This window comes from Vanessa tameamea, chromosome 2 (assembly GCF_037043105.1).
Source record: "Vanessa tameamea isolate UH-Manoa-2023 chromosome 2, ilVanTame1 primary haplotype, whole genome shotgun sequence".
NCBI lineage: Eukaryota > Metazoa > Arthropoda > Insecta > Lepidoptera > Nymphalidae > Vanessa > Vanessa tameamea.
In genome coordinates, this window is record NC_087310.1 from 3,489,497 (window position 1) to 3,516,483 (window position 26,987).

At 33.6% G+C, this 26,987-nt stretch overlaps 1 protein-coding gene across 4 annotated transcripts; it reads right to left on the reverse strand.

The window, feature by feature from the left end:
• Window positions 1-399: 399 nt before the first annotated feature.
• On the reverse strand, window positions 400-26,620 carry Lpin (Lipin). 4 transcript variants are annotated; one of them, XR_003369010.2, is made up of 17 exons: window positions 20,914-21,136; window positions 16,872-17,212; window positions 12,423-12,655; window positions 11,295-11,783; window positions 11,056-11,151; window positions 8,849-9,231; window positions 8,622-8,766; window positions 8,349-8,541; window positions 8,056-8,174; window positions 5,601-5,830; window positions 5,137-5,258; window positions 4,581-4,729; window positions 3,763-3,901; window positions 3,228-3,443; window positions 2,650-2,753; window positions 2,181-2,315; window positions 400-1,686 (listed from the first exon to the last, which is right to left on the reverse strand). XR_003369010.2 is itself a non-coding variant. In XM_026638952.2 (16 exons), the coding sequence occupies exons 2-16, from the start codon at window positions 17,058-17,060 to the stop codon at window positions 1,539-1,541; spliced, it is 2,955 nt and encodes a 984-aa protein (XP_026494737.2). In that variant the 5' UTR covers window positions 17,061-17,212; window positions 26,447-26,620; the 3' UTR covers window positions 400-1,538. The 4 variants fall into 4 exon arrangements, 3 of the variants coding, with proteins under 3 accessions (XP_026494737.2, XP_026494736.2, XP_026494740.2); XM_026638952.2 differs by lacking the exons at window positions 2,181-2,315; window positions 20,914-21,136 and adding an exon at window positions 26,447-26,620; XM_026638951.2 differs by lacking the exon at window positions 2,181-2,315.
• Between the last annotated feature and the right edge of the window lie 367 nt (window positions 26,621-26,987).

Below are 26,987 nucleotides of genomic sequence, written 5' to 3' on the forward strand. Positions count from 1 at the left end.
TTATATACAGTCAGGAACTGTATCGTTAAACTCGCGAGATCTCCCCCTTTTTTGTCCGAGATCAATCTCGCTAAAAAAGGCCGACATCTCCTGAGAACGAGATTGCATTCCCTAGTGGTAGGGTTTGGTACAAACCCATTCATCATCTACTCCCGTCGGGTAACATCCACTCATTGCCGAATAACAATACTTCGGATTGTTGTTCCGATTTGATGGGAGCGTGAGCCAGTGGAACTACAAGTACAAGGGACATAACATCTTAGTTACCAAGGTTGGGGGCGCATTGGCAATGTAAGGGATGGTTAATATTTCTTATTGTCAATGTCAATGGGCGGCGGTAGAGAAAATAAAGTGACAATTTAGCATTAAGGAACTGGGAAAATAAATAAATAATATATGTCATTTTCAAACAAATATGTTTAATAATCACAGTGGTAATAAATTATATTCATAAAATTACATTCTAAATTAATCAGATTACACCAGCGATCCTGTTGTGTGATCAATAATTAATAACTAATTTAAATAATACATTACAAAGCAAATATAATAAGCATTCTAATTATATTTATACAAAAATAAACTACTCATATTTTAATAAAAGGCTTTGCCTTAATGGGAAAGTTATAATTATGTTTGTGTTTATCATAACACAAAGTAACTTACATACAAACATATAATCACAGTACAAAAGTAAAGCATTGCTCCTTCAATCAGCATCACAGACTATAACTATATTTAGCAAAATAATCATCTAACGTCTTGCAGTTAGTAAAATAAGAATGCAATTCATATGATCAAAATTAACCATTTAAAGTTTTGTAATAAATATGCTGACAACAAAGTAAATATAGCTATTTCCATGTTCGAGAGTAATTCAGTAAAAGTAACGTAACTGGTAAGGAACTCAGGGTAAGATTACAATTTCACTAGTGTAGTAAAAATATATTAATATTATCATAGCGCAAAGCGACGAAACCCCCTTAGTGATATTGGTGTGAGCTTGAGATCACTGTATATCACAGCAAGTTTAATGTGTGTCCCATAGGTATAATAATTGAATAAAATGTAATAATAAATTGTCATGCCCAACTTATGTATACCATACATATTTAAATACAACGGTAACTAATTATTCAACATAATATTGCAAATTATTTGCGGTGAGGATGCTGTTTTCAGTGACCTTAATATAAATATGGAATAACTACCAAACTTATCTCTAATGAGCCGTGCATTACACATTCATTTAAAGCATATCTTGTCCACTACGGAATTACCTAAGCTACCTTTTAACGTGCACACCGACAATGCTACAGAATGAAGCAACAAACATCCATACACCTATCGTAAGCTAGTCCTCGTTTTGAATTGGCGCTCATCGATCACCAGAATCAAGAAAATGCAATCGTATTCAAAAGTTTTAAATCCATCTCCTTCAATTAAGAAATAGCATATCTGACAATCTACAATGCACAGTTATGTAGAACAGTCCCCGACCGAAGCTGACTGGCAGCTGGCTGGCGGCTGGCGGGCGGCTAGTGCTTGGCGGGCGGAGGCGCGGCGGGCGGCAGCGCCAGCGTCGGCAGCGGCTCGCGCCAGTACACGCTCTGCGAGAACTCGTCGCTGGGCTCGCACAGCGCCGGCGGGAACACCTGGTCCACCAGCACCGACATGTGGGAGTACCTGCGATAGCAACGGCGTCTTTACTGTATCTATTTATACCACGCGAATATTGTAAAAAGATTTTTAGAAATATAGAAAGAAATATCTCGCTCTAGTAGACAGTTGCAAGTAAAATCGGGATTTTTTTTCTTAATATTGTTTTTTACTATATTTTTGTTACTATTAAGTCGTGTAATATAGAATATTTGTATGACAATGTCCAAATCGTGTTAGTCGTATTAATTTACTAATAATTAGAAGCCCGAATGTGACCAACACCAAATTTCCACGGCTGCACCGTAAACGAGAACTTAAGTTATTCACTCTTACACCTAGAATAAGCTGTTTGAAATCATTAAATTTAAGAAAAACAGAAAAAAGAATAAGCTTTAATATGACATGTCGATGATTACTGTGTTACTTGTCAGTTTTGATAGGGAGCGTGAAGTTATCGCAGAGAGATGTAACTGAGAGATGATAGCGCGTCAAACCCAATATCATGCCGTACGGCTTACCGGAAACGGTGTACGCTTCATAAATCCTTTCAACTCAATACTACATTAAAGATCTACAAATCGCGCTAGCTAATAATTTTATCACGTTTCATTGGCGGGAAGAAATCATCGACCATGTCACTTTGCACGTGGTAACTGAAATAAAAAAAACATAAAGACTTAGTGCGTTTCCACGAGAGGCTAATTTACTGAACGATATTCGTTTAATGGAATCAACAATGCACAGTACTAACCCTGTCTATTCTAATATAACGTTACTTAGAAATAAATCGATAAAAAATAGTGACTTGTCATAAAGTGTATTGTTGATGGATGCTTCAAAAGCTGATAACAAAACGATTCAGTACAAGTATCCTCTCCCCTCCACCATCGGCCAAGAGTATGCCAGACACACGGTGTTAGTTGACAATGATACAGATGGCGTCGAACGCTGTCGCCGTGTAACGCAGTAAGCCGATCCGTTACTCACGTCGATTGGAATGTCTGAGTCAGTTCGTGCTTGAGTTCACCCTTGTAGTTGATAGTGAATATTCTCACTATTGGGATGCCGACAGCTTGATATGCGCAAACATCCTGTGAAAATGACGTAATTGAAAATATTAAAATACAATTGTGTTATATTATATTTATTAGTTAACAAAATAATATAGAATAATAGAAAAATATTTGTTATAAATCAATAACATAAAATGTGTAAGCTTTGATTATTATGTCCTCTTGACCGATTTCGGTCAGGGAGGCAATTCTCAACGAAGTGTAGCCAACAGCACAGAGCATATTATAGTACGAGTGTTTGTGCAAACAAAAGTGCACTCCCTGTTCCCTCAATATCATGAGCTGATGGGACGAAAATCCGACTGACCGAAAACGACTAGTGCGAGTTTAGGCGAAGAATAAATTTTAAATAATCTATTGTCAAACAGCTATATACTTTCGTTTAATAGCCGCTGTTTGCTTGAAAGTAAGCTACTGCAAACTACAACTGCAAGGATAACATTTTAGTTACCATAGTGGGTAGTTCCATTATTGAAAAAAAGGAATACGTACGTTGACCCTGTTGCCATAACCGGCATAGAAGGGATTTGAGCCAGACGGGAACAGCGCTTTAATGTCAGCTAAACATTGTATCTTAAACTCTTCAGGCTTTTTCTCAATGACCTCTCTGTGGAATGCGCGCAGTAGCGACGTGGGGTTCAATAACAGTGGTCCGTCCGGTAGACAAAGCTCGCCTTGTCTGATAGACCTCAGATATTCTCTGGTTACCTTTACGTAAAAATAAATAATCATATAACATATACTATTATAACCTTAAAAAAAATTGAAATAACAAGTAATTATTCTTTGAAAAAAACAATTCTCAAACACTGAGGTTAAAAAAAGTCGTTTTTATTTGTCACACCGAATACGAAGTACAAATTTACCTCTTGTGGTCAGTGAATTGTGTTGATAAATTTTCCAGAAACATAAATATGACCTTATCATGCTGATAAAAAGGTCAATTGAATGCAACGCGTAAACAAGTTTCATTAGTAATTAAGAGGATTAATATTAGAATCTAACGATTATCTAAAACCTCACTAACCCTGGCTTGGCCGATAGCTCGCGCGGACAGGTAGAGCAGCTGGTAACCGTTGTTCTTGATCTTGGTAAAGAGCTGCGCCACGCCCGATTGCGCCCAGTCTTTGCCCACCAGTGGGAATATATGACCCAGCACGTCTGATCTGCGAACCACATCTGATATAAGCCTTTGGTGATAGTACATTTTTAGTGGAATCGTAGCAAAGATATTTTATAAAATGAAATTTAGTAAGGTTGAAGGTTATTATAAGGTCGAATACACGAGAACATAAAAAAATTAAATTGTTGTATACAGAACTGATCGCGTTTCTTAGGCCTAAGTAAATTAGAATGAAGTTCGTGCAAATTATATAAACGGCAAAAATATATTATTCAGTATACAAAAATGGTTTTGTATTTCATTGTTACACTCTCGATAATCAATGGCTAATGGTTTTTACACACGATGCTTATATAAACACCATAAATTGAGTGTTATATATTCGAAAACATCTTATTAACTTAATGCCTATAATCTTTCCTAACAAACTGTCTACCCAATGCATAAGTTTGATTCAAGTCAATAGCAAGTTGTTAAGATTAGCTCGTTCAATCATAAAAAGTTAAAAACAATTATAGAGCTTATAATATAAACCGCACCTGTTCCAATCGAAGAAGCAAGAAAAACAAACATCACATTACATACATTTACATTCAATGATGGCTAAGAAATATCTATTTGTTCAATGTCAAAGTATTTCATTCGTCATTGCTCCTCCTTCGATTCGAATAGGTCATAGATAAACGTCAAACAGTCCCCGCGGGCGCTGCGGGCCGACATACTTGGTAATGGTGCCGTCGATGTCGGAGATGACGATCTTGTCGTCGTACCGCCAGCGGAACACGTTGCACTTGCAGCGCGTGGTGCCCTGGTACGCCGTCGTCACGCTGAACACCATCTCGTTCATGCCGTCCCGCAGGTTCAGCTCCTTCTGCGAGAAGAGTTTGCCGCGTGCATTTACAGCCATTGCGGGACATTACATTTACCTGCCTGCCTCCCCGTTGTCGTAAAAGGTGCTCAATACATACTTAATTCGAATAGTACATAACAAAAATACCCCGAGTTCGCGCTAATGACTATACTCCACTGTATATTATGTTTAAGTGCTAAGCCGGTTAATTTCGCGACTGCACGTTGCTTACAGTGACTTTAATGTGTTTGTTGAGACTATTCCAGTTGCATCCCACTTTAGCGATGGACTGGAATGCGACTGGAATAATGTAAGCCGGCTTTTATAAATGAAATGCATGTTCGACCTCATTTAGGTCTTACGATGTCAAACTTATTACGCCGACTGACGAAACTAGTTATATGATAAAAGTTAGGATAATAACTTACAATCTGTTCAGACGACAGACGTAGAGTCTTGCGGAAGGTGGACGTCCGGCGAGAACCATTCTGATGGCTCTCCTGATCCGACTCAGACGAGCTGTGGTCGTGTTGGCTGCCTGATATTTGATCTGAACATTTCACACAAAACATATTAATGCGAATTTAAAATATTACTGACACCTATTAATTTATTTTCATTTATTATATTATAAATTCAGTATTTTGTATCAACAATTATAAAAAAAGTTAACAACAATGAATACGATACTTGAGAATTTTATCTAAATATCAATGAAAAGACTGTTGAAGATATAAATTTAAAACAATAACATTTAGTAACACAGTAGTATATTATTGCCTATTATTTAAATTTGGGATGGTTGAAAATCTGTGTTGGTTAAATGATTTGTTTAGACAGCGTCATGATAAAATTATTTAATAAAGATGTATTTTGTTTCACTTTCACTTACTTTTAGGCATAATTGGAGTAGATTCCCGAGGTTCAATAGTGACTTCAGGCTTCGGTGCTTCTTCCATCACGGGAACCTCTTTTGGCTTATCAATTTTCTCTTCGACCCAATGATCCAACTGATCCTCGTCCGTCGATTCGGCTTTAGCTATTATTGTTTTGGTCGAAGCTTCAATTTGTAATGCCGTTGAATCCTTGATATCTTCATCTTTAGGTTGTGATGATTCAGATCTAAAATACATATAAGCTTTTTATTTAAATGGATTACAAAACTATAAATAATGAGGAACGTCTGTTACGGTACCTTTATTAAACCTGTAAAGACGTGTATGTCTCGATTTCTTATCGAGTTTTTTTGTTAAAGTCTCCATGTTAAGTCGTTAAATATCACTCGTCTAATAAAATTAGTGAGAACAATAGATTGATGAGCCGAGATGGCCCAGTGGTTAGAACGTGTGCATCTTAACCGATGATTTCGGGTTCAAACCCAGGCAGGCACCATCGAATTTTCATGTGCTTAATTTGTGTTTATAATTCATTTCGTGCTCGGCGGTGAAGGAAAACATCGTGAGGGAACCTGCATGTGTCTAATTTTAACGAAATTCTGCCACATGTGTATTCCACAAACCTACATTGGAGCAGCGTGGTGGAATATGCTCTAAACTTTCTCCTCAGAGGGAGAGGAGGCCTTAGCCCAGCAGTGGGAAATTTACAGGTTGCTAATGTAATGTAATAGATTGATACGGAATTCGGGCATAGCTTCTCCACTTACATAATTATGCGAAAACCCAAATTAGGAAATTGTCTCTGTTCCAACATTACATCTGTGAAGTTTTGGATCGCGTTTCTATCATATAAAGTGTTGGCACGATTCCCTGAGTGGCGTGCACGAGTCATCGCGGATATAATCTGTCTCTTTGAAGTACGAGTACGTACATTTACTTATAAATAGTTTTAAATAACTAAAATACACTGACTTATAAGACATATAATCGTGATTTGAGTTTGTTTATTTGTTACCATTTCATGTATTTCTACTCAAGGGAAATTTAATGAAATTCTCAATAGACGTTGCAAGGGGTACAGAAAGTACTCCTTGCAACTCCTTTGTTGTGTGAATCCTCCAGTCCCCAGGCAAACGGGGGCGAAGCCGAGGGCGGAAACTAATATATAAATCTACGAATATTACAATTAATAGCAGTATTATCGTTATAAAGTGTTTCTAAAATCGTCAAATCACCGAGCTGTATTCACAGCCAGCGTGTTATAGTGTGAGAAAAATATTATTTGTTTGTGCACCCGATAATAAAGGCGAAAAAAAAAATACAGACGAATCGATAACCTCCTCCTTTTTGAAGTCGGTTAAAAAGGAATAATATCATCATGAAATATTTCATGAGAAGATACGGATCGTTACGTTTGATTGTGAATGTAGTGTCGACTGTACTCTGGGTCCGTCACGATGACGACTCGTGTCGCTCGGTTTACTTTGCAAATAAACATATATTATATGAATTGATGTTAACGAACTCGTCAGTTGTCTTATGGAGATTTTAAAGTCGAATTCAGTTTTTTTTTTTTTATATTTAGTTAAGTACCCTAACGAGTTAATTGTAGTGTTTCTGCAAATAAACTTAGGTATTATTTCATTTGACAGATTTTTGGCACCAAAATGAAGAAAATATTTATGTAAAATAACGGTGTAATGACTATTCCAAGTTTAGATAGCAGGTCTGTTGTTAAATATTATTTGGCTAAATGTTGCCAAGTCCGTGGGACTTATGCCCTATACGTTTCAAGTGTAATGCCACGGATAAGACGTATGACGTAGTATTCAAGTCGATAGTCTATTCCAATCGATGAAAGAATAAATATAAACACTTTTACGTATTCCATGCAATTTGCTAATAACTCAGCTATATTGTACACTACTAACAGTGTCGATTAATATACCTTTAAATATAATGCACCACTATTTCATTTAACGACTTATATTCAATTTAATTTAACTCCCAAAGTTCCGATAACAGCTTTGTTGACATTTACGACGCCATTTTTTCTCAAATCCATAATCAATATCATATATACCCATTTAAACCCTCGACCAATGGTATCGCATAATTTCGATATTATATGTTGTCCTTTTGCAATTGGAATAGACTATATGTATCATCAAAAGCAAGACGTTTCCATCAACAATAGGTTTTGGCTTTAGTATTAACATATATATAATAGTAACAGCCTGTTAACGTTCCACTGCTTGGTTGAGTCCTCTTTCACGTCAAAATACGATTTGATGTTCATTTCGAGCAGAAGAGTCTTACGCTTCTACTTTAACAAACTAGCATTTCCTATTTAAGCAGTGGTGTTAAACCACTCCACGTAGAGCTCAAATGATCAAATGAATTATGATAAATGTATTTGGCTTTGAGTTCATCATTAAAGTGTCAACATACCTTTTATCCTGGTTGGATCTCCGCCAGCTCCACCACGAGTACCGCGGTTTCGCCTCGTCCACTCCGCGATTGATCTGCGTGTCCTCCTTCTCGCCTTTCTCCAGCTCCTCCATCACTCTCTGCGAAAATATAACAATAGTCACGCACCGTGACGCACGCTCTCATCACTAGATCTCGATCTACCATCGAGCTACTGCGATAATCTTTAGCGCCGTCCGGTATGCCTCGGGAGTGTAGCGGTTACATAACGAGGTTTGATTGAATATCGTCCGAGGACAGAGGTGGGGACTCACGGTGGGCAGCGGGCGGCGGTAGGCCAGCAGCGACAGCAGCAGCGGGCCGGCGCTGCGCCACGGCAGGCGGCGCGCGCCCAGCCGCACCTCCAGCCGCTCCGCGCCCGCCAGCGACGCGCCGCGCTCGCAGAACTCCTCGAAGCTCAACGCGCGCGACACCGGGCCCTCGCGCGCCATCACCGTCACCTGCCCCCTGTAGGCGAGATGCCCGGTCACTCGCATGGACACGCGCGCACGTGCACGTAAACGAGCCCCCACGACGCGGGTACTCACTTGGCGAGGAGCTTCTCGTCGTCGTCGGAGTCCAGCGCGGGCGCGTCGAGCGAGGCGGGCGAGTTGGGCGACTGCGGGAGCGACGGGCCGTTGCCCGACTCGTACTCCTCCTCGGTCGGTCCGCCCGTGACGCCGCTCCCGCCGACTATTTGGAAGGTAACCGACGGGTCGTATTAGGTTCGCGTTTCGGTTCTAATTTTGAAATGATCGAATCGAACGTTCTTTACCTGAGCGATATCGTTCCGCGTGATGTTTCGGGAAGTACAGGTCGGGATCGACTTGGCCGCGATCGAGGTCGTCGAGGTAGACGCCCTCCGGCGCGTTGTCGGTCGCTTCCCGGTTCGACATGAAACGGAACATGCCGCTCAGCACTCCGCCGCGCTCGGTGCGCTCCTCGTCCGAGCTGAGCGGCTCCGTGGGGGAGGCCGGCTCGGCGGGGGAGGCGGGGGAATCTGGCGTCTCGGGAGATTCAGTAGACTGCGCGCCTCGAACTGGCGGTTCGGGGAGTTCCCCCCATCGCCACGACTGCGAGGACTTGTCCCCGGTGCCGGCGGCCCGCGCCAGCTCCATTTCCGTGTCTGATTGGACCGGCGTTCCGGAACACTCCTTGCTGAATAGAAACGGGTGCTAATGAAAATATGCAAATATGGATAGGAGCGTAAGTAGCCATTTAACACTTGTAGCAATAAATTTTATAGTTTCTCTCGTGTTAAAATCAATAAGGCGAATGGAATAAACTATTCCATTTTAAATTCCATTATAAGCCATATTAGTGGCGATTTCAAGCTGAACCTAATGCTGACTTCAAACGTCCATAATAGTCGTTTTATAACTACCGTTTGCCATTAATAATTATATTACACAATAAAAATCATTGTGAATCTATCAAAGCACGAAGGCAAATACTCTCATTTGTATGTAAACAAACTTTAATACTTAATATAAAATAAAAATAAATTACATACATTATTACAAATCATAAATAATATAAACATTACTATTTTTGCAAGATGGCGGATGTCGTTTTCTTAACTATCATAGCGTAAGAGGATAATCATAAATCTAGAGATAGTCATAAATAACAAACTTATTACAACTATTTAATTCTGTATTTTTTTAATTTAACTTAGATATCATGTGACACAGACACACTAATTTATTAATTTCATAATAAAGATTTATAAAAACAAATATTTACATACACAATATACTCTCACTGATCATTGACTAAAGCGAAATGGAACACTATAACTACGATCAAATGTGACCTACATACGTCATCTATGATTACATTAATATCAATAAGAGGAAGACCGGACTAAATTGTTTTAACACGAATTATTTTGCACGATCATAAATCGGTTTGTTAATTAAAAGTTACAGAACGCATGACCGAAGACAGTTAATAATGAAACTCCTAACGAATTCAAAAGCTCTACAGCCTATTCCAACAAGACGAGTAAATAACCTTGACATTGAATGGACGCAATATACTTGGTGGAATAAATCAAATGTATGGTATTAATGATGGATTTACAAAAAAATTGTTTTGTATTGTAAGTGAAGTTATATTCATCAAGAACGGGGACCAATTCTATTAACACAATGTAATTTTATTGTAATTGAATCGAAACGTAATCGTTGCCCTTTAGGCGTTCCTACTAACACAACGAACCAGTTTGGTCCAAGTTGGGTCGGAATAGTATCGGGAATGTATCGTAATCTTTATAAACGAATAGAATTGTTGTTGTTTACATGATACAGCAGAGCTATTAGCAAATCGCATGGAATATGTTAATCTTGCGTTTGTTTATCTTTACTACTTCCTCAATTGGATTAGGGTAGGCGGGGAATATTTTGAAAGTATCTAATTGATATGTAAAAATTCATAGACTATTTTGAAAACTTGTTCCTTATTACCTTGCTAGACCATAATTTAACAAATTCTCATTTTCTATAAAAAATTCGGCCTGCGGCCTTGGACACCGATAATGTCATTGTAAATACATGACGCTATTTTAACATTATTTATCGGCAAAGGCGGTTTTTTTAATTTGCAACGTTAAACACATCTTTATCTTGACTATGACCTTCATCTAAGTGAATAAATATTCATAACTTAAGCTCGATAACAATTTTTAAAAAAAATTAAACACGATGACGGTGACGATCAAATTGAACTGAAAAAATACAAGTAGTTTTTGTATTGAAATAACGAATACATTATTCAACGTTGTATGAAAGTTCTACAAAGCGAACACATATGGCTACGTGGGATAAAATATAAAAAGCAAATCGAAATTCGATACGTTATATAAAATAGATACTTCAAACTTCGATAATTCTATTTTCGTAAGTAGAATGAACTACATATTAGAATAGAGTTTAAGAGTAACAGTAAGCGAGGCATTTTGAGATAATTCAATGAGTTTACGAGTGTCTGGAGGCAGCGTGCACCTCGAACGCTGTGTCGGACAGCGCCAGTGGAATGCGATTGTCACCACTCAGCTTCATGTTGGATAACTCTTCACTGCAACCAGGCAACACCTTTGTCAAAAACTAGTACGTAGTAATACTTACGGAGTTACATTTTTTTGTACTTTCGTAAAGGTCATCCCTTCAAAATATTTGGTAGTTCAGAGTATTTAACGTAGTAAGTGTTCATAAACTCACCTAAGAGTTCCCGAGGCGATTTCAGAGTCACTAAAAAAGTTAATATCGGTGACGTTGGGTATGGCAGCCGGCTGCGAACCGCGCTGTTCGGAGCCGGTGAGATCAGATTGACTAGAAACTGAACTAGTCGAAGATTTTCTTTGGTGCTTCTTCTTTGAGCTGGCTTTCCTCGTCTTCTTTTTCTTCTTGCCGTTGCCGTTTGATTTGAATTCATCTGGGTTTGGCACCACATCGATGGGTCGGAAATCGTTGTGTTCACTTATTTTCTGAACAGTCTGATTGGCTTCGCTGCCCGCGGCGCCGAGCTGCGTGGCTGCGAAGGTCTTTGGTTTCGAGTCAGTCCAGTCCGACGATCCTTCGTTTAAACCGTCCATTTCGAACAGAGCATCGTTTTCATGATCGATTATTCTGCTCTTGTTGTCTTTCAAGTTATTTTTTGTTATTTTACTTAAGTCGGGTTTTTGCATCGATTTGCCATCAGCGGTGTATCTATGGATTAATACAAAATAATATATGTAATAATCTATGCAATACTTCATATATGATTGATTACCAAAGAGGTTTCTCAAGGAAATATAGTGAAGCATTGTTGCGAATGGCTGTTGCTGTTTACAATGCGTAAATGTATACAACACGTATATGCTAACTTGTACATTCACGTGAGCCGCGGAACAGCGCTTTACTCACTTTCTAATTAATTTTCAAAACATTAAGGCGCGAATATAGTTAACATTGAAATATATTTTAATATTGACACGTTATGGGCTGTCTCACGTTTCTTGTATTTATTCAAGTATTTTATTACCAGAGCGAGAAACGAGCAGAAATTATAGTGTTTTATATGTACTGCTTGTACGAAGAATTAATTATTTCAAAAAAAAGTTATGCGGACGTAGATCGTCAGTGCATACATAATTGATTGCTTATAAAGTATAGTGTATTTAAAAGATAACATACATGAGTATAATGAGTCATGTGTGTGGTGTCATGTACGGTACTATCGCCCTTTGTACTGTAATTGTATTTCTTTATAAATAGGGTTTTATATTGTCAGGCAAAGCTATTCAATACAAGTTAATAAATTGTAGTCGTTTTTTCTTATACCAAATAAATAGCTCCATTGTTTACCTTCTTTTCGTGTAGTCAGATGCCTGCCCGTGGTCGGGCTCGACAGCGGACAGCGAGTTACGACGCCGTGGTTCATATAATTCGTCAAACCGCGAGGCGGGGATAGGCGAGGTAGCGAGATGGGCCGCACATTCGGCCTCGTTCTCGCCCACTTCTTCTACAAAAAACGCCTCGCCAGACTCACCTAGCTTCATGTGAATGTTCAGTGGTTCCCCGTTTAATTCCAAGTCGACCTGCGAAAATTTATATCTTTCAGTTTTGGCTAAAATTGTATGAACTTTTACAATAAACTTATACATCGTCCTGTACGGCAACAGCATTTTGTTCAGTCATTGTTACGTACGCAAATCACGTTTACATTTTCCTTATTGCTCTTATATTTATTTTCTTAGGTAGGTTACTCGCTTACGGATGGGATTTTCATATTATTCATGGTTTAGAGGTCTTATATTTAAAATATTCTATCAGTCATAAGTGATAATCTCTTTAATAGTCTTTTATAAAAATAACAAGTGGCCTCATGAAGACAAAATATTTGTGCCAAATTTTTCATACAATTCTCGTATTGAGAATTGTAGTCTACTTTGGCAGCAATCCAGTTTTCACAGTGAATCAGTCGTACGTTTCCTATCTTGTTTTGGCAATACATGCTAACCAGAACAGACAACATAATATCCTTATCGTCAAATAACAATCAAAATTAGAAGCCACACAATCTGTAATAACCTGATCGACTTTCTTTTTGTTAAGTTTCGTTTAGTGAACTCTATGATTATAAATACGCCAGACTCGTTTTACCGGAACATGCGTAAACAAATTCTTAGTCAGAACATTCTAGATGCAGTCGAGTTATAAACTCTCCCACGGAGGATGGATCTAGCTGTAGACTTATTAACTAACTGGACACATTTCTACACACGTGTCCGAGGCAAATATTGCATGCACGCAATTCAGTACGTACACTGTTTCGTGTCTTCTTTACGAAATGCGTGAAATCATGTGACGACAACCGCATTCGTCATTTCCTTAGCAATGTAACATTGGGATTTATACATTATTTATGAATATGTAATAATGTTGCCCTAATTTACGTACAATAAAAAAAGACAATTATAATCATAACAAAAAATAAAATGGAAGGAAATGCGTCATTATTATTTAGTAACGCCATTAAATAGAAAATTCTTTAATAGCTAATACTAATCAATTCTTAATCTTTTGTTCTCAATATCTTTTCGACTTTTGCCGTAATATGATTTATTTCCTTGTACTGCCTGGTACTGATGTGAGTCGGTTTTAATCAGAATAATTAAATCTGATAAACTTTCTGAACTTAATTAATCATCGTATGTAATTAAGTGATCTTATCATGAAAACTCATTTTCTTTTTTAAAAATTTCCAACAAGAATTTAACTTAAATTCGCACAAAAGCATTGAAGCGATTAGAATACTAATAAGTTTATTGTAAAAATTGAAGCCCCAGAATAGTTTGTACGTCTTCCGCAACAAGATGCTATAGTTAGTCTTTGTTTTACAATCGGTTGGGACTTTAATCTGTTAAGGCAAAACAAAACAAAACAATTCACTACATTTTTATCAATTGTTTTTTTTTTTTTATTTGGTGGCAATTGACAATAACGTTAAGAAAATTAAAATAAGAATAGGAAAAATAAATGTTCGAAACAAAATCATGTGTCTGTGTTTGTACTAAAAAATATGTAAACTTCTAAACTCTAGTACACAGTCCATATAGGAGGACTAGCAAAAAGGCATTCGAAAATTTTCGTTACAATTTCTATAGAAGATTTCATCTAAATTAATCATCTCTCAATTCGTCCAAAGTCAAAGTATAAGATTGAACGCTTAAAAATAAGCAACTAAGCAACGTCACTTTCAAATCGACTATTTTTGGTCCCGCGACAAATTAAATACGTAGATATGTCAATTCCGTTTTGACTGGGCCAACTGTTTTTTTTTTTATATATATTGTAAAGCTGATGCCTCGCTTATTATGCGCTGCGAAGTTGCTTAAAGCCAGACAGACCAGGTTTGTAAATATTTGGCAAGTGACGATACTATAAAACCAAACATATCCGACTTTAGTCGAATAAACATGGCGCTTTAATTTAAATATATGAACTACCTATATGTGTTCTGTTATATATTTAAAAACTGTAAATTAAAAAAATATCCCAATACGTAATAACTTAGTGTTCGTAATATGTATGATTATATTTATTAAAACTGTTATCTGATTATGTAACATATCGAATGTATTCATAAATAATAAGTCGATTGACCTTGATTTTTAAATAATCTGCGCACTGGAAATTATGCACATTTTAATTACAATACAAACATAGTGGATCATTACATATTATTCAACAAAAATCAATCCATATTTGAAAAAAAACATCGAAACAATGAAAAATATAGAAATGTATAATGAAATAAATGGCGTCTTAAATTACTGCAAACATCCATCAACGCAGGCGATTATTTTCATATCAATATGTTTTTTAGACCTATTTTATTTAAATAGTAATGTATGATATATAAGTATAATTGAATTTTAATAATAAGTATATATAATTTAATTATAATTTAGATAAGGACTCGAAATGGGTTACAACAAGCTTTGAACAGTCATTACACAGGCACTTTGTTTATTTCATTAGTGTCTGCCTAGAAAAATAAAGAATACTACGTTAGTCACGTTAAGAATTTACTTTATATAAATACACTGAGAAAAACAATAATATAATAAGAAATACGAAAGATACATCACGTTCGATCACGAAATATAAAAAAAAAAATACATTGAATTTTTGAGATAAGAACAAATCAAAACATAGCTAAGGTTAAATATTTAAAAAATATATATATTTAAAGCTAGCTTAGCATTGTCAACGAGTAAAGCTGCGTTGACCCACATTGTTATCATAACGTAATACATATTCAATGTTGTAACATGATGTCAAAATTGTATTTAGTTGTTATGTGAAAACCATTAATTACATAAGTATTTCATAGGTTATGGAATTAAAACTAATCAACAGATGATTTTGATTTATTTAAAATTAAAAATTGTTTTATAATCGTATGACGTTAAAGTAAGGTCATGTTTATTTTAAATAACGCAACTACGCATATTTCTTCATATTATCGCAAGTCGCGACTCATTTAGATAATAGCTGAACGAGACCCGTTATTAGCGACAAATAAGGACCTACATAGATACTAACAAACGGACAGAGAGAGTAACTTCCGCATTTATACTATCAGTACTAAATAAATAAATATTGGACAACATCACATACATTACGCTGATCCCAATTTAAGTAGCTAAAGCACTTGTGTTATGGAAAATCAGAAGTAACGACGGTGCCACAAACACCAGGGCAACATAGAAAACTAATGAACTTTTTTTCTACATCGACTCCGTCGGGAATCGAACCCGGGACCTCGGAGTGGCGTACCCATGAAAACCGGTTTACACACTACTCGACCACGGAGATCGTCTAAATACTATTCTACGTACTAAATAATATTATTCTTTCACGGCCAAACCACTTAACCAAATTTGATAAAATTTCGTATGAAGCAAACTTGAGCTCTAAGGCAGGACATAGGCTATTACTTTTTTATGCATATCACATGACGACAAATCGCAAAAATGCGAGAGAAGCCGCCGACGACAACCAGTTAGGTTATTTATAATAATAGCTATTTTTCTTTATGCGTCAGCCAGGTGAAAATAACTGAACGTATCGGTATGAGAATGTAACCAATCGAAACGGATTCATCCGTAGGTAATAAGCTATTTTTTTTTTATTTAATGTCCAGGGAGGCTGGCGGTAACAGCTACTTAGTAGGTACATATTGCCTGATGTAGCACAGGAATAACGCAAACTTTAGATTCACATATTCTGTTATTCCTCGTCATTAATTAAATCCATTAAAATTTTATTCAAAATTCGGTGACATTTAAAACGCGTTGTTTCTAAAATTTTTTTCACGGTTCCATAATGAATACCTTTGACAAAGTTGTTTTTATGTCTTTATTCTTCTGGTGACTGGAAATAGCATTTAAATAGTATAGTGTAGTGTAGCTTATACATATGTTTAATTTATTGCGGAAAAAAAAAAATAATTGATCAACGACATAATATAATTTCTTTATAATTAAATCTAGACTAGGTTTAATTATTGTAAAGAAATTATACTAACAGAAATACTTTATTTGTTAAGAATTGTTCCACTTATGGTTCATGTTATTTTTACGTAAAGGCTTAAACAAATTATATGAATAAGTAATTCGACCTCAATGTTAAATAAACTTCATGAATTAACAACAGTTCTTTTGTCTGGTTATTAACGAAATTCAATCAATCGAAATTGGAAAATTATCCAGAAGTATTAAAAAAATATTAACAAAATATATTTACCACTTTAAACCTGGAGCGTAACACGCCGAGTTTACCGAAGCGGACGTGGAACGGAGAGCAGGTGTAGCTCCCATCGGGCTGCTCAACCACAACGACATCAATAGCTCCCGTCAGCGTTGCACTATTTATCTCGTTGTAAAATTCGTAGAAATTCGCGAAGAATTTACCGATATAGTTCATAGAAGACATGGCTACCACTTTTTTTACACTTTCACAATACACAAAAAAATTGTCAATAACGTTTGGATAATGTCAAATTGCAGTCCAGCTTCAAATTATTTTAAGATTCGATTTTTACAAGTTACCCCATTTTTAATTCGAAGTTAAAGTAGTGAGAGTACCTGAAACAAGTACATTTACATATATTAATAAAGTAAGACACAGCTGGAAAACATCCCTTAAGACGATTTAGAGATTATTCCATCACGTTCCTCGAATGCGGATACAAATGAGTAAAAACTTAATTCTACGCACGCTTCCTCTGGATGTTTTCCTTCACCTCGGAGGTGAAGGAAAACATCCACGAGATGAATTACAAACGAAAGTTAAGCACGTGAAAAGTAACTGGTGTTAAATTTTCTGTTAAGCTTCTCGTGTTCTAATAGCTGGGCCTCGGCTAACAATTAAACGTATACCGTACAATATTACCAACAGAAAAGAATAACACTTTCACACACGTTTATATTTTTATTATATCTTAAAATGTATGCCATAGTAAGAGTTCAATATTTTCCTTCTCCAGTTCCTATTCAATTTTTAAAACACTATTACATTAAGAAATTAATAAGAAGTTTAATATCTACCATCAGTACGAATGGCTTTTTATCCTACCTTTTTTTGCATATTTTAACTTACGAATGATGAATAATAGCCGTGACATTGTAAGCTTGTATAATCTGTATTAATGTATTTTTTTACTACAGCATGTGGTTGAGGTGTGGTTAAGGTGAGCGATAGTGGTGTTCCATTTTGAAATTGAGTAATATTTATTTTAATTTAAGAAAAAAAAAAACAATTATAACACTTATACTGTCAATAATAATCTAATCGAACGATTGGAAGAATATTACGTACTTACAGATATTATTTTTTTCGTCACCACTGAATGACCTTCGATGAAGAGCATAATTACTTATTATATAAAAACCTGTACTAAAGATCATTATAAGTGATATAATGTCGTATGTACTTACTGACATATAAGTATTTCTCATTACCGGCAATTAACGATCTATGTAATACTAGAATACGCCGGCTTGAATTATCCACGAATAAATGACACACAGTTAATTTATAGAGTGTGTCAAATAATGCCTTCGATTGCAAAACATAATATGAGTTGCTGAAATGACGATAAATATTTACATAGACATCATTATAATATATCAACCACGAAATTAATTTAAATTGAGCCAACGTATGAGAAAAAACCAAAAGCAAATCAGCTCAACAATCTTAACGCAATTCGTATTATCTTTATGGATATTATGAAATATGTATAGAATATCTATGAAAAGAATTACACTATCGATCTTTTAACTCACAAATGTCTTATCTTTATTGAATACTCAAATTATCTAGCACGTTATTTGTAAAAAAAAATACGAGAAGATATTATTTATTATATACAGACAAAACGTCCTAAAAAGAAAATGATAAGTCTTTTGTTTTTGTGAAATACCAGACAGCAACAATAACAACATCAGAGGACAATAATTATATACATATTGTTACATTAAAAGGCCACGATATCCGGGAACTCAGAACAAAGCATGTCACCACTATCAGTATAGATAAATTAAATAATTAACGGGGCGAAGCAACACACGTACTATAATATGATAATTTAATATTTACTCTAATTCTAGAGAAAAAAGTATTTTTATTAATTCTTGTTAAAAGTAAAACGCACTTTGATGTTTATCTGCAATAATAGACGATCTCCTTGGTCATGCCTTTGTTTTCCAAGCACCAAATGGCTTGTCGAAGCGCATAATACATGATAGATGCGCTTATCAGGTTACACAGCGTTAAGATTGAATCGCTAGGCATTAGCATAACATAGGTATAGTTAATACTTAAATATTATATTTTATTATATAGTAGTAGTATATACATATATTTTATATCGACTTTGTTCGCTCTGGAAGAGATCCATCTTAATCTTTACTTAGCAATTAGACCGGTATTCTGCATAATCAATTTTATTTTTTCATATTATTCAAAATATCATCTTTGAGGGGCATACTAAAGAATACAATATACGTAATCAGTATTTGGTTATTGTTTGGCAAGCGGTTATAGCCGGTGGTCGTGATGACGGCCGTAGAGAGACTCTGCCCCCAACAGCATGTAATGTAGTACGTCATACAACTGTTAGTTAGAATTTTACTCTCTTACACCGACATCAATAATAATAAAAATAATGACTAAAATGTAATTTTTATATTATTTCTAGAAATTAAATGAATCCGTGCAACGTGTTTCGATCGTGACTTTTAATTTTACACTTCCTATCTCAAAAAGAATCTAAAACATTTCAGAAAATAAAGATGAAAAAAAAAACGCAAGAATGTGTAATAAATTAAAAAAAAGCGGCGGTTAAATATCCAGATAAATGTTCAGTATTGTCCTTGAAACTTGTCAGTTTTCTAAAGTAAACCCATTATTGGAAGACAGCCAATAATACTACGACTAGTTACCAACAGTTGTCAGGTGTTATGCGAAACTTAAAACCGTACTATTTCCAGGTAGCATAAAATTATTTCATTAATAAAATCATTTATATACGAATACAAGTGATTATGTTGAATGTGAAACTATCATACACATATAATTAATATTTTAATGAGCACAAATTTAAACATCCCTTAATAACATATTTATTTTTTTTCAAATAGATTTCAATAAATTCCATATAATGTCATATTATTTATTTACTTTGAAAGAGCTTTAGGAAAAAAATATTCTAATAAGATTTTAACAGAAATATAAAGCAATAAGGAAACTATACATGAAGAAAACTATATAAGAACCACGAGTAACAAGTGTGCCAAATTTGAAATAAATAAATGAATATTCAAGTAATTTAGTCACTGAGAAAATTTATCGTAACTCCCAATAAGACGGACATTGACCTCTATGGTAGAGTCCTGGCAGGGATTATTTTGATTTGATACTGAATTACAAAATAATAATTAAAACTGAAAAGCTACCTATATTTTAGATCCGGAAAGTATTTACGTAGACTGATAAATAACAAGATAAAGACTATACATGATTCATGTGTTTGTTTTTAAGTGCATTCATTAATATATTTAATTAAACTGCATTTTAATTAAGCTGGACGACGAATTCTAGTAATTTTTCACGATTATAAATGTATGAACGTTTTGTCGAAATTCTTCGACTAGTCTATAGAGACATCGTCGCTACCATATGGCAAGATGATTTAGTGATCCAGGGCCCCTAAGCTGAGTGCAAAAAGGAGCTCAGGAGCAAAATATGACATAAGAAAACCGATTTTTATCTGGCTGATATTAGTGGAATTTGGATGGAATTTACGACGTTCCTATTCAATTGTGTTGAATTGACCATTTGTTAGTAGAATTGTTCCCTGAATTGCACGAAGTTGTGGAGACAAAATGATCTTGCATTTTTAATAATGACATATATCATTTAAAATTTGACTATAATAGAATATACTTTCCTTCGCCTTATAATTTAAATGTTGTTTTATTAAGTACCTATAAAATAAGCATAAATAAATTTCCATGAAAATCCGATTAACGTTGGAATTAGAAAAACAAAAGCGATTTGGTTACTATATATGAGAAGGAGTTATATTAATAAAAAAACACTTATTATTATAATACAAAAACTATTATTACATTAATGAGATAAATCATGTAATATTCTTAAAATTAAATCAGCAACAATGTAAAATATCTGCTTGTAATAATTACAATTATGTAAATTAATGCTAATATTAAAATAAAATATATTTTTAAAGGTAATTAATTAGTTTATTAACAAAACATACCTGTATCTAATAACCTAACCATATAAAAAGTCACTAAACACTTGTTAAAATATTTATTTTATTTGTCACAAATAAAAATGTGCGAATGCGAATACGATTAAACACGGCGATACTATCAATAAATGAATCAAACGCGTGCTATGAGTACCGAGTATACTTTTACACTGCTGGTAGTCGGTAGGTACTGAATGAAAATGGTGGGTGCGTCAGTAACCGATAGCTTCAAAACGATTACTTCATGACGTCGACATCGTCTTACGATGAACCCACACATTGAAAAATTACACACACAAATTAAAAGTATCAACTGTTCGTTATAGGAAACCCAGTGAGGTGGTACGCCTATCCACGCAACGTGTTGATCGCGTGTTGTGGCGTGATATCGCACCATTTTATTACGAAAGTATCTTCTGCTGTTTAACCAAAAATTGCTTCCAAATGTCAAAGGCATACTTTTCGATTAATATAAAATACTTTAAAATACGTCATATTTATGATATTAAATATGACGTATTCCAAAGGTTTTATGTATTACTAATTTAAACTAACATTTTACGGGTTCAATTATAGTTTAATATTATGTAATAATATTTCGAGTTATTTTATATACATATATATGTCTGCAATTTACCTACACTTCATGATTGCGTTTTAAAGTCCGTCTCATTTCTATTTTACTTAAGCAACCTTTAAAACATATTTTGAAATTAGCAAAACTACTGGAGCAACTAACAAAACAATTTAATATCTAGTAAATTCTATTTACCTAATATTATATTTATTTTTTTGTGAAACGACACGAATGAACGAAAACATTTTGTGTTAAGAAATTAAGTATCTTTAGTGTTCTATTTTTTTCATAAAGTATCTGTAAACCTCAAAGTTCTTACGTTGATCTCATTATACCAGATACATTATTATCTACCGTGGCGGATTTTTATTTAGACATTTGATTTTATATATTGTACATAAAAATCTATAAGTAAAATCCCTATCTCTGTTAATAGTACTACCAGCGTTTGTCACGAATACGACATACAACTTTCGACAAACTTCTCTCGCAATAGGTTGACATAACAAACTTTATCTCATAAAATATATACCAAAAGAGATATACATTTATTGCATTTACCATGTAAACAATAACCTATTTCGATGGTTACACGCTAGTGTTAAAAAATTACCCCTAGTCGATTAAAACTCCGTAATAAGTTAGTTGAATAATAAACTATACAATAGATTTTACTGCGAATATACTACAATAGGGTTTTGCTACTAAGTTGTATAATTCAAGCCAACGAAATGACTTTCGTTTTAATTTAATTTGAAAAGTTTTCATGGTTAACATTAATACTCATTCTGAGAATTCAATTATAGTATAAGATTCTAAATATAGTAGTGATTTGGGGGCAGCTGATCAAGCATAATAAAAAGACTCACAAGGACAAAACCCAGACTGAAAGAAACATCCGTACATGGCTTAATATAAATATCCGTTATGAGACGAATTTATTTAACCCACAAACGTTGGCGCTGAAAACTGGTATCGCTGCCACTGCACCAAAAATCCGAAGTAGTAGATAGTCAAAATTATTTGTTTAAATTGAATTGGACGTAAAGAAATAGAGAAATGACTAGGTTTTTCTAATATAATATTATGCAAATGAAATGTTTTAAATCAATCTAATGAAGACTTAAATACACAATCAGTTTTTTCAAGGAGCTACTAATTTAATATAAAACTTTTAAAAAGTCAAATGTAACTCATGATCATGACTGACATGAATTTAAATCAAACGTGATGAGAAAATAAATTTGATGAAATGTGGAGATAATTGGATAAAAATATCTATGTCGGTCACATCTTGTTAACTATTTCACTTCCTAGTTGGATAGCGATAACGTCGTTAGCGATGATACACAGTCGTTAAGTTTACAATAAACAACTTAATAGATTTTTGAACATGAAAATCTGACACACTTGTATCCAATCTTCTCAAACAGAAGGAGACCTTAGCCCAGTAGTGGGACATTTACTTTTCATTATACTTTATTTGAAATTTAATTTAATTTAACAAAGATGTGATGTGACACTAGATGGTATTTGTCCTCGAAATGGTCCAGTTATTTTCGCGAACACGAGTACAAGGTTAAGCGTACACAAACATAAAATATTACGTATAAAATTTGGTTAGGTTAGACTATCGGAATTTATATTATAGATAAAGAATATTATATAAAAAAGTGTTATACACATAAATTCGTATCTTGAATATTTAAATAAGAAATCAAAACGAAAACTTAATTTCATTTTTAAAACTTGCAATTATAATAGTTTGAAATTATTTAGGGATATTGAAGTATTAATGTGATATATGCATTGATAACATGAAGTTAATATAAAGTAAAATATGTGTCATTATCAAAACAAATACCATTAAAAAAGTTAAATACATATAATGTATTTATTCTGAATGGTGTACCGAGCAGGACGGTCTATATTATTAGGCACTACTGTCTACTACCTTATTTGTTTAAAAATGGGTGTGTCATGACGTATTATTTACTACAAAGATCTGGCGTCTAATACACTAACATGCCTGTTGCGTATTATTAAAATTATACAAGGCCATTTCTAGATGGCCAATGTCTTACGCTAACCTACTTTCAACCTTATGCTGTTTCACTTAAAGTCATAAAATTGTACTACGATGACATTTAGTTTACACGCGCAAAATCTTATGCGATTATTTTTACGAGTATTTGAATGCTTATTGAAAACAAAAACATGTTTACGCAACTACGTGCATCCGCATTAAATTGTTATCTAATATGTAATATCTTTATCTATCTAATTCAATACTGACGACGCATACATTTAAAATTGGTATTATGTTATTCTCCATAACAAAACTAGGCTTATAAGTTGATAACTGATAAATAATTAAAAAAAATATAAAACTATAAGCTCCTGTACGTTCTACGAACCACCCATAGCATAGCCTAAATACTAGGTATAGACAAAAGGCATAAACTTCCTTTTAGCCCATACCTCCGATTGATCCGAGTTTTGGTCTATAAGTATTTCAATGCTCTGATGACGAATATTCAATTAAAAATGCAAATACTTTTTTTGTGTAGAGAATTTATTGCGACAAATACTGCTCTCAGAGAAAAATGTACCCCATTAATGTTCCCATAAAAGGATGTCATTTTCTGTTAAATAGGTATCCAGTATCTATTAGTGTCTATATTTAATTATTAAAAAAATTTACGTATGCAATTAATCACGTGATCAACAAGTGAATAAGTTAAACGAAAGTTCGAAAACACTTCGGCAATAATTAATTATTTATTGTCGAATGCATAGTGCATTCGTCTAGCCTCCCTAAGATAACGCGAGTTCACCAACTTTGCGTGACATCATCTAGTGCAGTACACAATTTCATACAATGTCTGACTGATTTAACAATTATAATAAACTCGTCAGGTCATCGAAAAATCTCGTCGATAAATTGTTTTATTATTAATATACTAGCAAAATGGCATTATATTTTTAACTTATAATGATCACGTAATAACTCTACTACAGTACTTAATTACATAAAAAAAGGGATTCTCTCTAATTTTGGATTATTGTCCACCGTGGCTTTGACACAATGTAAATGTCAGGTACGGTTGGAGAAACAGAAAAGTAATAATTTACTGGTTACTGGTGGTGCTTAAAATCATCTGCAAATATGTACAAAATACATTCATATTTAATAACTCATCATTTAATAAAAATAAAAACATACAAACTATTTTAAAGAATCAAAGATTAACTTGAATGGAAATTGAATGGACACAGTACCAATCTCTATATATATTTTATCATTTCATTATCACTAAATATGAGATAAAAATCTTGAAAAACAATGAATTTAAGTTAGTATTACATAACAGAACAATTATTAATTAAGTAAATTTTTAATTCATTCTCTTTAAAAAAAATAAACCTACAAGATATTATCACTTATTTAATTAATTACATTAGAGACAGAATGAAACATTCAAAAGTGAAAGTAAGCAGAATAAGATTAGATATAAGTAGAGAATAATATTTTTACAAGTAACTAAATTCACACTTATCAAATGTTTACTACTTGATTTACTTTTTTCAACATAATGTGGACAGTTTAATGAAACACTTCTCTAAGCTTCATTATCAACTTATAAATGTCTTTACAAATAAATCACATTTAAGTATCTGTTTCCAATTTGATTTATTTACAGGTTACCAAAACCAAAACAGCCTTTATTTAAGTTTTGTCTGCCCGACTGTTGTGGTAGTCTTCTGAATTAGTACAATTAACATATGCAAATAAATTAACAGTATCTCAAATATATAAACACTGCATTAAAAATAATATAACTACAATACATAATGATACAAACAAAAAATAATATAAATACAATAACTAATGACATATAAAACTTATTTAAAATGTATAAGTTTATTGAAATTTGAAATATGCTAATATAATCGGGTTTGCTTGTCAGAATAAAACAGAGTTTATTTAGAATGCATATAAGTACAGGTAAAAAACTAAATTAATTTTATATATATTAAGTAAATAGTGTTTATATAACATTTTATATATGATGTTATTGAAACTTACTGGTAAACTGTAGATAATAAGTGAGATAATATGTGATTTAATAATTAAATTATAATAAATTATTATGGTGCTATTTTAGAAAAAAGTTTAGTTTATTCAAGTAGGTTATATGAACTTTAGAATAATTATATATCAACATTAATTTGATATAACATTTTGGTTCAAAAAATATTGGATAAAATTATAGGAAGAGTCTGAGCACTGCCTATGATTGCAAACTATTGAAAATATAATAATAAAAGATGTAACATCATTTTAATCATTTTAATCCTACATTCTATGTGTAAAATATATACATATTTTACTATATGTAAAACAAGACTTGCTAATGATGTACCACTGTTTTTATTAAAAATACAATTGTTGTAATTAATAATACTTAATGTTTTGTTACATTTTCCTGTGGAATTAACCAATTTTAGGATAAAAAGATATTAATCATCTTGCCTGTTCTAGAATCTAATGAAAATGGTATAAAATGTTAAACTACTCTGGTCCAAACACCTTTCACAAAAGAGCAAAACACCAATCTAAAAGTCGCCTCAGTAGTAAAAAATATGTGAAGCTATTCATTACACACATAATATGCATAAGTATGAAAATGCATTGTTATGTCAAAGTATTTTATTTGTAGTTTTCTAACAGTTTTAGGTACAGTGTTCATCAAGAAATCTTAATGGTATTATATTTTAATTGTAGTAGATAAAAAATTAAGACAAACATTTATCAGCTATTTTTAAAACTATATTACATACCATAATCTAGAATTACATTGACTCAATAGGTTCACTTAATTTAATTTATTTCTATAAATATTAAATACATTGAGATTCTAATTTTCGCAGAAATCAGACAATTAATTTAGTACTCACTTTCAGGGCTCAATGATGACGTATTTTCTTTCACAAAAATGTATACAGTGTATTTAATAGATTTATTATACTGATTATTTTTAATGTAATTTCAAATAACAATATAACAAAGAGTCGTGTTAAGTTCGATCTATGACAAATGACAATTATCAAGGGGGACGAAGAACTTTGTTTGGCTTTGGTAATGACAAAGACATTTATCGCTTCGTTTTTGTTATGGATTACTATTTTTTTAACTGGCAATAAATACATCGTTTAGATTGAAAGTACATTACTTAATAAAACACTTTTCTTTATTCTGGTGTTAGAACTTTAAATATGAAGATTTAATAAGCATATGACATATGGATTTAAAAAACATAAACGTATGGAATAATTCTATTGTTGTATTAACCAAGTAAAACTATTGCCTGCTAAATGTACTATATGTACAAGTTGGCCATCCAAAAGTAAATACTATTGAACATTGAAACAGTAAAGATTAATGATAATTATATAAAATAATAAAAGTAGTGGTAGTTCGGCTAAGTAAGTAAAAAAT

Bases quoted from the DNA above. Each gene is read 5' to 3' on its own strand.
- Lpin (XM_026638952.2), bottom strand. From the start codon at position 17,060: ATGTCTTCTATGAACTATATCGGTAAATTCTTCGCGAATTTCTACGAA. The intron at 11,152-11,294 runs GTGAGTTTATGA...GCCTGGTTGCAG, and splicing joins ATCGCCTCGGGAACTCTTAG to TGAAGAGTTATCCAACATGA. The intron at 5,259-5,600 runs GTAAGTGAAAGT...TGAAATGTTCAG, and splicing joins TACTCCAATTATGCCTAAAA to ATCAAATATCAGGCAGCCAA.